This window comes from Fukomys damarensis, unplaced genomic scaffold (genome assembly GCF_012274545.1).
Source record: "Fukomys damarensis isolate Sample0158 unplaced genomic scaffold, DMR_v1.0_HiC HiC_scaffold_12, whole genome shotgun sequence".
Lineage (NCBI taxonomy): Eukaryota > Metazoa > Chordata > Mammalia > Rodentia > Bathyergidae > Fukomys > Fukomys damarensis.
The window spans coordinates 21,468,862-21,479,969 of NW_022900924.1; the positions used below are offsets into that span (position 1 = coordinate 21,468,862).

Sequence of the window (11,108 nt, forward strand, 5' to 3'; positions counted from 1 at the left end):
TCTGAGCAGCTCCGTGAGCTGCGTCTGGACGCCGACCTGGCTGTCTGGCTGCCCGCGCGGCCGGCCAAGCAGGGCGCCGTGGTCACCGCCTACGTCACGGTCTCCGGCAACTCCACCGTGGACGCCTTCGTGCTGAGGTAGGTGCCAGACTGCTCCGCCGTCCTTGGGGACCTGGCTGAAGCTGGGCCCCAGCTTGGGGACAGATGCCGAGGACAGGTGATGTGCACCTGTTTCAGGGATCCGAGGCACCCCCTACTCAGATTCTGGGCAGCTCTGCTCAGCTGCTGGAAGGGATGCAGGGCATGACCTTGTCCCGAAGAGGATGCCCAGGGTCCGCCCATGTGGCTTGGGGTCTCCTCAGCCTGGACAGGGCTGCTGGCACCTGTCTGGCTTGGGCTTCGTGCACACCTGCAGCCTGGGTCGATAAGCAATGCAAGAGTTTGGGGCGCCCACGAAAATCTATAGGGCGTGTGTGGAAAGAGCCCAGGCTAGTACAAGATGGGCTTTAATCTGGTGAGCTCAACGTTGCCAGCTGGTGGCTGGGAAGCCAGTGGTCCTGCGTGCCCTGAGCAGGGACTGGAGCATTCTCAGCAGAAACCTGGGCAGGAGAGGTGTGGCAGGGCCCAAAGCAAGCAGACACCCAGAGGAAGTCAAGCACAGGTTGGTGGAATGCTCCCACAAGCAGCTTCCGGAGAGCTGCGCTGCTGTCTGTCTGTCTGTCTGTGAGCTCTTCCTTGAACAGTGTTGATTTCCAGAATCTTTGGCACTGGGGGGGGGCACTCAGTGCAGATTCTCTGTGGAAGAGGGTGGGCGTTCCATAATAATGGAAACATACATGTGTTTTAAAAGTAAAGATTAAAAACAAAAATTACCAAAATAGCTTAAGTGATCACCATAGCTGTTTTAGTTCTTTCTAGCATAAAGCATGAATCACAGGCTGCACAAGTAGCTTGGAGTAACATCTGCAGAGAAGAGTGATGGTGAGCTATGCTGTGGGTGGAACCATGACCAGGGCCATTAAGTTTAACAAAACAAAGTATCCAAAGATTCCAGTGAGCTCCTTAAAGTATGGCTGAGTCTTTCAGATCCTCCTAGTTCTCTCTGAAGCTTCTACACGCTCCCTACACCTCTGCTGCCCAGGCCGAGCGAGACCCTGCCCTCTCCCTGCACCACTGCGATGCGCAGCCCAAGTTAGGGGACGGCGCTCTCCTTTTGAGACCTCTGTCGCCCCATGTCACTCAGAGCAAGGCCAGCCTTGACGGCCCTCGAGGTGCTGCATGGCGCAGACCCAGCTTGGCCCAAGCTCCCCTTCCGACCCCCTCGGCCACACTGTCCTCTCCCTGCCCTCACACAACACTCTACGAGTGGCCTCAGAGCCTTCACACCTGCTGCTCTGCCAAGACCATGCCTGATTCACAAGACACCTTTTCAGCTGTTCCTTTTCCCTGTTCATTTCTGTATAAACCACTTATCTCCATACACTGCATTTTTATCTTTGTTTTGATGGCGTTTATCTTCTCCCTCAAGAGTATCAGCTCCACACAGGCAGGGCATTGGACATTTCTTTATTGCTATAACATAATGCCTGGCAAATGGGTTCCATAAATATTAATTGAACACAGATTTATTGAAAGAAGAAAAACATTAAATCTGTCTTGGTCACTTGCTTGTCACTGGGGCAAAATACTCAGAATTTAGGAGAGGTTTATTTCAACTCATGCTTTCAACCCATGGCTGGCTGGCTACCAGGCAGGAACAGAGTGGAGTAAGGGCCTGAGCAGAGGACAGTAGCTCACAGCATGGTGGACAGCAAGCAGAGAGAGAAGGGAAGATTTGATCAGAGTATGTTTTCATGCTTGCCGCGGTGTTTTAGGGAAAGGCCATTTAGTGAGCAGGTGACGTAAGGGTGCAAACAGGTGTGGCCCTGGGGGTCGCGCAGTGTCTGAGGCTGCTGAGGCTGGAAACCCACCCTCCTCTCCCACAAGTGTGGAGCTTCCCGGGGGGAATTTTCTGGAGGACTGCAGGATCCCAGATGAGCTCTGCTGATGGCAAAAGCCGGAGTCTCCTGTGTTGCTTTACACAGTGGTCTCGGACAGGCTGATATTCAGGAACAGCCAGACTTCTGGGCAGTTGCTAGGGCATGCAATCAAGCTAGGAAAACTTGGTACAAATCCCCCGGTGGAATTGTCACAATGCCACTTTCTGTAGGCAGAAGTGAAAGAATTTTTTTTGTTTGTTTACAACTCCATAAATGGAATTCGAAGGCAACCCTTACTTTTATGATGAAACTTGCTTGGGTCCTCACACAGCAGAATGTGGAAGTATGAACCCCAGTTTGTGGGAGCGCTGATGTTCGTTGGAGCTCTACATTGGGAAGTAGAATGGAGTATAGGATAATTACTGACCAAGTGAAAAGGCTTGTGCAGTCAGGCTCCCTGGGACGAGCTCTCTGCTTGCTACTGAGCTCTCGGCCCTTGGTTTAGGGCTTGACCCTCTCAGTCACACTGAGTGAGTGTATAGCTAAAGACCTACTATCAAACCCATATCACGATGCTCCTTCTCTTTCAATTTTCTCTCATAGCCAGCTGAGGCCCTTGCAATAAAGACCAAGATTCCTTAGCCAGCAGGCCTTGGTGACCATCCCACAGTCGTTAGAAGTATGCTGACAGTGGGGGTTGCCCCTTGTGGGGTTCCACTGTGGTGCCTCAGAGGGCTCATTGGCCCCTGGAGGTCTCATGTTGAGGACAGACTCCTGCATGGCTTCCTGGCCACCTCGCTTGGACCAGTGTCCAGCTCATGGACAGGCCAGCTGGTCTCGACCTCTCAGACCCGTTCAAGACAAGGAGTGGGAAGCCACAGACCTTCTCCTTGTCTGTAAGTCCTACAGTAACACCCGGAAGCCAGGTGGCCATCTCCACCCTTTCCACTTTGGAACAGGCTTGCTTATTCTGAACTTCTAATCCATGGAAGCTGAGGGGATGGTCCTGCACCTGTGATCAGTTCATTCTCAGCCCTGCGTTAGAGACAGAAGGCCAGCCATAAGGGACCCATCCACACTGGGAGCCCATGGTGCACTGCTAACATGGCTGTCTGCACAGTAGTTGGCTGTCGCCACATCTCAGCAAATGAAGAAACATTGGCGAAGGTCTGCTCCGTCTGTGGTGGGATCCTGGCCTCAGCACTGTTGGACGTGGGGCCAGATAATGTTCTGTGGTGCACTTGTGCACTGTAAGATGTGCGCCAGCATCCTTGGCCTTGGTGCACCAGATGCTGGTATTACGCCATCCATGCTCCACCGGTGACAACCACAATGACCCAGACATTGCCAGCCATCCTTTGGGTGACCACGGTCTCCCTGGGTGGCAGTGGTTTATCAGCCTGGCTGTGTGCAGGATGTCTGTACCCAGATATGAATGGAAAGAGGAGGAGAGGTAGCTCGTGCTGGTATGGACAGGCAAGTTCAAACATTAGAGAGGTGCCACTCTCCGTGCCAGATGTGAGCCCTTTATTATAGCCAGTGGCCGAGGGGGCTAGTGCCCAAAGTTTCCTTGGCAATGAGAAGCAGTTTGATTTCTCCTTTTAAAGCATGCTTTCAGCTGGGGAGGGCTCAGGGGAGTGCAAGCGGAGTATTAAGCAGAGCCATGGCAGGTTAGTGGGGGACACAAGGAGGTTTCACCCACACTAGGTGAGCTGTAAAACATCCTGCACCTGCAGCGAGTTTACTGCCAAGCAGGATGTGGGGGTTTTGGGTGCTTTGTTCAAGCGCAGGCTCAAAATGGCATTGAGGCACAAGATGGAGTCGGGCTGGTTATCACAGTGGCCCCCTCCCCGTCCTCTTGGGCCAAAGCTGTTGAGAACATGTTTGCCCGGTTTCTTCTGACGGCGAGTGTAGCCTCTTTCATCACAGACCACCCCTACTTCAAATCCTCTAAGGAGGAATGTCCATAGAGGTGAGCGTTCCTCCAATCAAGCCAGTCCCCTGCTCTCTCGCCTGTGTCAGCAGCAGCTGTAAAGGGCATGGGTTCATGGGGGCACCATGAGTGTCTGATGGACCCTCAGCCCAGCTCTGACTCAGTTTCTCTCCGGGCCATGGCAAGGGGCCTTTACTCAGCATGTGTCCTGTGCCCTTGTCTAGCTAAGCAGCCAGCGCATTGTCCCTGTGTTATCACAGACTGGGACAGTTCTAACCTGTAAGGCCTGTCCTAGCCCCCAGCGCTGCAATCGCCCCGTCTTCACTTTGGAAACACAAGTGCTTGGACAGCCAGGTGGGCCTGTGCCCCACAGTCGCCGACAGCTGTGGTCCCCTCCTGCGCCCCTCACCTTCTTGGTTGCTCCCCTGCAAACCACTGCTGCCCTCACTGGTGCCTCACACTGTAAGAATGCCCGAGCCCTGACCCTGCACTGGCTGCACACTCTTGGAGATTTGCTCCCTGTGGATGGCGGTGCGGCACAGGTCTCCAACTCCTCGAGTCTGTGCTTGGAGGCCGCTCTCTCTGTCCGCTCTGTTGTGAGACTGCCCTTCCTTGGCAGCCTTGCACTCTTTACCCTTTCCAGCTTTTACTTCCATCGTCCCTCTCTCCCATGTCCTCTCATACATTCACTTGCGAGTCTGTGGCCCGCTTTCTCCCCCAGAAGCCCCGTGGTGTGGACTCAGAACGCGTCTTGCGTTCAGAGGGGAACTGGGCCCAGGAGAGCCGCCCAGTGGTGCTGCCTCTGCTGGAAGCTAAGTGTCCAACTCAGTTTACCCTGCTTGTCCTTCCTAGGCAGATTTTGGCTACTAGGACTGATTCTGGAAATTTCAGGACACCAAGCCTAGGCGATGGTTTTCTACAAACCAAAACACAGTGAAGTAAGGAGACATCTTCCTGGGGTAGCACAGAGGGAGCAAAGGGAGCCTTCTCCAGGAGCGGCAACCAGTCCGTGATGGCCTTGCCTTGTGGAGACAAGACCACCACGGAATGAGAGAGCTGTGAGGTGCCTCTTCTGGGTGTAGAGGGCAGGGCCCTGCGTTCCCAGCTCTGGGATGAGAGGGCAACTGGTTCATCAGTTCTGTCCTGGCTGGACGACTGGGTGAAACAACAGTCTTTGTTATCATTCAGCACAAGGCCACAGGTGCTTAACAGCTGAGATGTATTCCCAGCATGTTCCAATAAATAAATGGAAAGGATGGGTGGAGGGAAGAAACCTCTTAAAGAGATGTGCTAGGATGACTGGGCAGGCACATGGAGAGAAGCATTATTTTTTCCAAGTAGAAAGAGGTTGGTAGGTGGGTCGATTTCTAGTCAGTGGTACCTCAGTTCATGAAATTCTGCCTGAGAACAGTGTGGTTTGCATACAGAAACATTTAACAAAATTTTGCTTCTACCTGCAAACTTCACATCGTGTGATAAAGTGAACGTGGCCATCTCTCCCGAAACAAGTTAAGTGGAGTGAGGCACCTCTGTGTCTAACTCTGTGACAAGGGAATTCACGTGCAGGCCAAACACTGGTCCCCACCTCCTTTAAAAGCACTTTGTGAAGTTAATTCAAGTTCATTACCAAGGACAGAGTCATGGGTTCCCGTGTGGGTGAGAGGTGGGATTCTGCACAGTTGTACAACACACAAATGTGTGTAGCAACTTTATTCAGTACAGCTAACCCAGAAAGGGCCCAAATGCCCATCAGTGACTGCAGATGAAAAGTGATCTGTCACTTTGCGGAATACTATTTGGCCCTAAGGAGTGGGATTCTGATGCGTGCAGGAGTGGGGAAGCACCCCAAAAAGGTGACACCGAAAAGAGAAGCCAGACACAGAAGACTACCTCGTGTGCGACTCCCCTCGTGTATGACCACCCAAAGAGGGCAGCTGCACAGAGACGGGAAGCAGAGGGGAGGTTCCAGCCCAGGCCAGTGACTGTTAATGGCATGGGTGTCTTTGTGGAGTGATGAAAACGTCCCGCACCGGATAGTGCTCATGGTTGCAAGTGCTGTTCCAACGCCAGTGCCCCCTCCTCCGTGTGGCCAACCTCTGCTCGCTGCGTCTTGGGCAGGTGGTGTGAACGGAGCAGCCTGTGTCCAGAGGAGCAGTCACTCGGCAACTCCTGGTGACGGTGACACACGGATCCAAAACAGGGGCGCCCAGACGTGGTAGTCTAAAGAGAAGCTGCAGATACAGGCGCTGCAGTCCAGCCTTCTGGTTCATAAACCTGCACGTCAGAAGGGCGTTTCTGCTGCCTGCCCACACGACTGTCCCCCTCCCGGCAGCACCGTGGCTCAAGGAACTCGTGTGTCACCTCCCAGCAGCTGCCCATGACAAATGCCCCAAACTGGTGACGAGGAGCAACAGCACTGCTTTCCCGCAGGGCTCTGAAGGCCGAGTACGAAATCCCAGTGTTGGTGGGGCTGTGCTGTGGCCGGAGCCTGGGGGAAGAGACCTCTGGCTGCTCAGGCTCGCGGGGCTGCTGCGATGCTGGCCCTGTCACTGCAACGTCTGCTGCCCGCCTGTGCTCTGTGTGTGCCCCGAGCAGCCCTGCCTTTGCTTGTAAAGACACCAGTCCTCTGGTTCAGGGCCCTCTGTCACCCAGAAGAACCTCACTTTGAGATTCCAAGTGATCCAGATAGCCACCCCCAGGGTCCCACAGGGATATGAGTTGGTGGAGCACCGTCCAACTCACAGCAGAGATGATGCCACCCAGCGGGTTTCCAAGCCTCCACCAGGACGTTCCCGGGCTCTTTTCAGTGATCGCCTTGGCGACACCAGGGATGTCCCCCTTTGGTGGGGAAAGGGACCAAGCGGGTAGGGCTGAGCCTCCCTCACGTGCAGAGCTACCCTTCCCTGCCCGAGTCCAGACTGCCGTGCTCAGATCCACTCTAATTACCGAGTGCTGCCTGCGTGTGTGCTGTTACAATTTAATTTCACGGAGTTGATTTTTTTTTTTTTTTCTTCTGATCTCTTTTATGTCTGAGGATTTGAAAAACCCTCAAAGGCATTTTCCAGATACCTGGCTGGTCTGGGATAATTGTTGGCTCTTCATGTCCAACTGTGCCTAAATCCTCGGGGTCACAGAGGGGCTTGCGGCTCCCAGACTCATCCCTGGGAGAGGGAGACCCCAGAACATAGTCGAGTTTGCTCTGACTGCAGATTTGGAGCGAATTCAGAACATTCTGGAACCTCATTTTCCCACACTCCGTCTCCAATTCATGTCTTCCCCCCGAACGCCTCCAAAGGAAGAGTTTGTTTTCATTTTCTTCAGCTTGTCATTTCAAATGTATTCTTCTGGAACGGAGAAAAGAACAATTTTCTTTCTGCTTGGGAAGAAGTGAAGAAATAATGTTCCTGACCCGGCCCAGCCCCCTCCCTAGCTACCCACAGCATAGCCGCGTTGCCAGGCAGCCCAGCCCCGTGCAGCTCTGGTGAGCGATTTTACTGTTGTGGGAAACGTTGAACATAAAATTGACTCCAGCTCTGTGAAAGAGAAAGGAGCCTTAGCCCTTCCAACCCAAATCTACCTCCTTTGTTCCACATTCTTTTACTCACTTAAAAGTCATCTTCGTTCTCAACTTGCCAAGTGCAGCTTTGTGTGTTGCCCCAGTTTAACACATGCGTCCATGGGCCCGTGGCTTCAGCCTCCGCCGAGCTGGGCATCTTCAGAGAGGACAGAACAAGGGTGGCAAGCGTGTTCATTGTTCTGGAGTTTGCACCTTGGTGTGGTATGATGCCACCGCTCTGGCCTCCACGGTGCTTGGTATCTGGCCATTTCTGTGTTCGGGCACCAGGAGAGGGGAGCTGAATTGAATCTCAGCTGGAGAGAGGAGCCCTAGCTGTCCTGGGAGTGTTCTGACTGCACCCACCCCGGTTTGAGATCGCTCTGGGAGCCCTGCTGCAGTCTCAGCCCCCAGGGCTGTTTCCATTACTCCTTCCAGTTTCCCAGGCCTGGACGGGCTCAGTCCCTTTCAGATCAGCTTTTGGTTCAGAGCCAGTATCCTGCACACAGGGGCACGTAGGAAACAGAGGAGGATGTGGATCCAGGGGTTGGAGGGCTGTGGCAGGTGGGGTGGGGTCTCAAAGGTGTGGTCCACTCTGAAGTCCAGGCCCCCACTCCCTGAGTGCTAGGTTCTTTGCATGCTGTCCCTGCTTCCCCCGGGGTAGGGCTGGGATCTCAGAACCAGGCTCGGCTTCCTTAGCTTAATTTACGTCAGCCAAGACTCTCCCCTGTGCAGTACCCAGCTGGACGGCCCCAGCCCACACCTGGAGTGGCTGCCACGCTGATGGAAATGCTTGTTTAGGTGCCAACCACACTTTCCTAATGACGCCACCCGCACCAGCCCCTCGGTCCCTGCAAACCTGCTTTCTCCAATAAAGTGCCACTTCTTCTAGCTTCCCCTAAGGACTTTTACAAATAAAATTTGCTGCAACCAAATGAAGGCACACACAGCCTTCCCCACTGACCTGTCCCACTCGAAACAGGGGGGCTCCAGTAGGTCCTGAGAGCCAGAGCCTGGCTCCTCCTGAGGCTGCCGCTGGGTGACCCTTTCAGAAGGGCATTTGCCAGGTCACTCATCTGTCACCTGCTATTCGAGCCTCTCAGTGGCCTGTTCTACAGAGGAGGACAGATTGGCTCTGAGAGCTGGTGGGGGGTGCTTTAGTCAAGCTTATTTTGGTTGCAACTGAAACTGATTCGAAATTAAAAAGGTGAGTTTCCCCTGTAATGTGAAAGGTCTGGGTGTGGATAGCGCTCCGGGTTCAGTGCCCTGGCTGCCTCGCTCCCCTCTGTACGTGGCACTGTCCTCTCTATCGTGGCGACCCCGGTGGTTCCTGCTCAAAGATGAAAGATGATGTCTCTCTTGTAACAAGTCGGACAGACATCCTGTAACTGAGCTGGCCTGGCTCGGTGAGGGCCCCACATCCCACAAATCCATTCACCAAGACCAGCAAGAGTAGGCGTGGTTCGGCCAGATGCCCCCGAGGAGGTGGGGAGTTCACCTCACCTGCAGGTGAGCATGAGGGCGTGAGGCAAGGGCAGAGCTGCAGTGGGCTGTGGGAAGCCCGTCGCATCCCGGGCAGGAAGCCACAGCTGTCGCCCACACTGGCCATAGCGCAGAGGAGGAAGTGTGCGCTGCAGAGACTGGTGGCCGCCTTCACACCCTTCGTCTCCGAGCTGTGTGACTGTGAGGCTGCCTGACTGCTCCGAGTCTCCTCGTGGGGCTGTGGTGAGGGCGTGGAACGGTTTCAGCGTGTTCTCCGGGCGCAGTCAGTGCTTGTGCACAGTAACTTGCTGACTGCCGTGATTTTTTGGTTTGTGCGGTTGCATGTATTTTTCTCAGATCTCCACCATCAATGAGGGCTCCCTCACCTGTAAGTTCCCTTCACTACAGCAACAGGCATCTTTTGGCAGGGAGAGTGGTCCCCTAGCTTTCTCTGAGATCACCCAAGGTTCTCAGCTAGGGAGCAGCTCCACAGCCACGTTCCCAGGGTGCTGGGCTATCTGCGGGGCTCCCAGTGTTGGAACCAGGGATGATTCCTGCAGCGCACACAACAGCCTCCTTCTCCCGCCCAATGAAGAATGTCCAGCACCAAATGCCTGTCAGTAGTGGTCATTGCCATGGGGACCACCAGGCCGGTTACAACCGACTGCTCACCAGACTCGAGAGCAGATGTGAGTCTTGGTGACTCCTGAATTAGTTAAGAAGAACTGCATTGTGTGGGGCTCATAAGCCAGGCAGACTGTTGTGAAGACAGAGGCCAAGATTGGGAGCCCCAGAGATGGATAGCAAACCAACTAAGAGTGGGGCCTCAGAAGGCACCAATTCTGCCAACGCCTTCATTTCAGATTTCTGGACTCCAGAAGTGCGAGACAGTAACTTTCTATTATTTAAGCCACCCAGTATATGGTGCTTTTTGTGCAGAAGCTCGAGGAAACCATTATACTGAGGGTTGCTGCTGGTATCCAGGGACCCTACATTGAAAACCCCTGACTTACAAGCACATTAACTGTATACTAGACAGGGAGCCTGGTGTGAACTGTACAGATGTGGTTCAGCCACTCCCTGCCATCACAAATTTGAGATCTTCCCACATACTTCATAGCTTTCCTCAGTCTTTACCCATGATGCTCCAGGGCTCACAAGATGGTAGCCACCGCTGTGAAAAAAACAAAAAGCAAAAAACAAAAAACTCACCAATCACAAGTGGTCTGTACAGGAGGCAAGGGAACAAAGATGGAAAATAAGGGCTGTCTCATTACAGGTCTGTATCTTTTCAGGGAAGAGAATCTTGCTCACAGGTCTGACAGCAGGCTTCCCTTTACAGCATTTGGCTAACCTTAGTCGTAGACCACCTCTATCAGAGGGGAAAGGGAAACTGTGCTGTCATAGCCTGTTTCCCTTCCTTTAAAAATGTTTGACTTTATTTAACTGATATTCTTGTAAGATCTTGGTGTTGACTGGACTTAAAGAGAAGCTCAGAGAGGATAAATCCATCACTCAGTAATCTGTTCCTGACATATATTTTTATGTTTGGCCTCCTCCATTTTCTTGGCCAAAGACTCAGCATGTTTATATCTCTTTGAAATTTTCTTAAAGAATTCCTGATTTCGGAAAAAAACCCTGACTTTGAGTTCTAAGAAAAATTAAGTGATAAAACACTGACTTTGGGGTGCTTTAGACTCTGGACTTTTATCTTCCATGTTAAGGAGTTCTAAGAACACGCTAGTGGAAATCATCCTCTTTGGAGAGGTTGTAAAGTCTGCAGGTTCTGCTAGGTCTTTTACACTCCAGGTAGCAATGCATAGTGTTTGCAGTCAGTCTGGGAGTATACTTTTTAACTGTTATTCACCCCCTTTTTAAAAAAATTATGTGAAATTATCGTAACATCAATTAACCATTTCAAGGCAGAAATGAGGTTGCACTTAGTACATTCACAGTGTTGTACAACTAACATTTTTCTCTAGTCCCCCCAGATTTTTAGTATCTGAAAAGATAGTCCCATACCTACTAAGTGATTACTCCCTGTCCTTTCTCGAGACCACTGTAAGTTACCAGTCTTTTAGTATCTGGGTTTCCTATATTCTGCATTCTTCCCTCCGTCCTTCTGTTTCTTCTCGTTCTTTCTTCTTCCACCTCCCCCTCCA

The 11,108-nt window shown here is 52.6% G+C and overlaps 1 protein-coding gene across 1 annotated transcript in view; it reads left to right on the top strand.

The window, feature by feature from the left end:
• LOC104848505 (transmembrane protein 132C) overlaps positions 1 to 11,108 on the top strand; it is a 152,662-nt gene that overhangs the window by 17,093 nt on the left and 124,461 nt on the right. Inside the window, exon 7 of the mRNA XM_033762686.1 lies at positions 7 to 137. Within this exon, the coding sequence (XP_033618577.1) occupies positions 7 to 137 (131 nt within the window). The remainder of the gene's footprint in view (positions 1 to 6; positions 138 to 11,108) is intronic.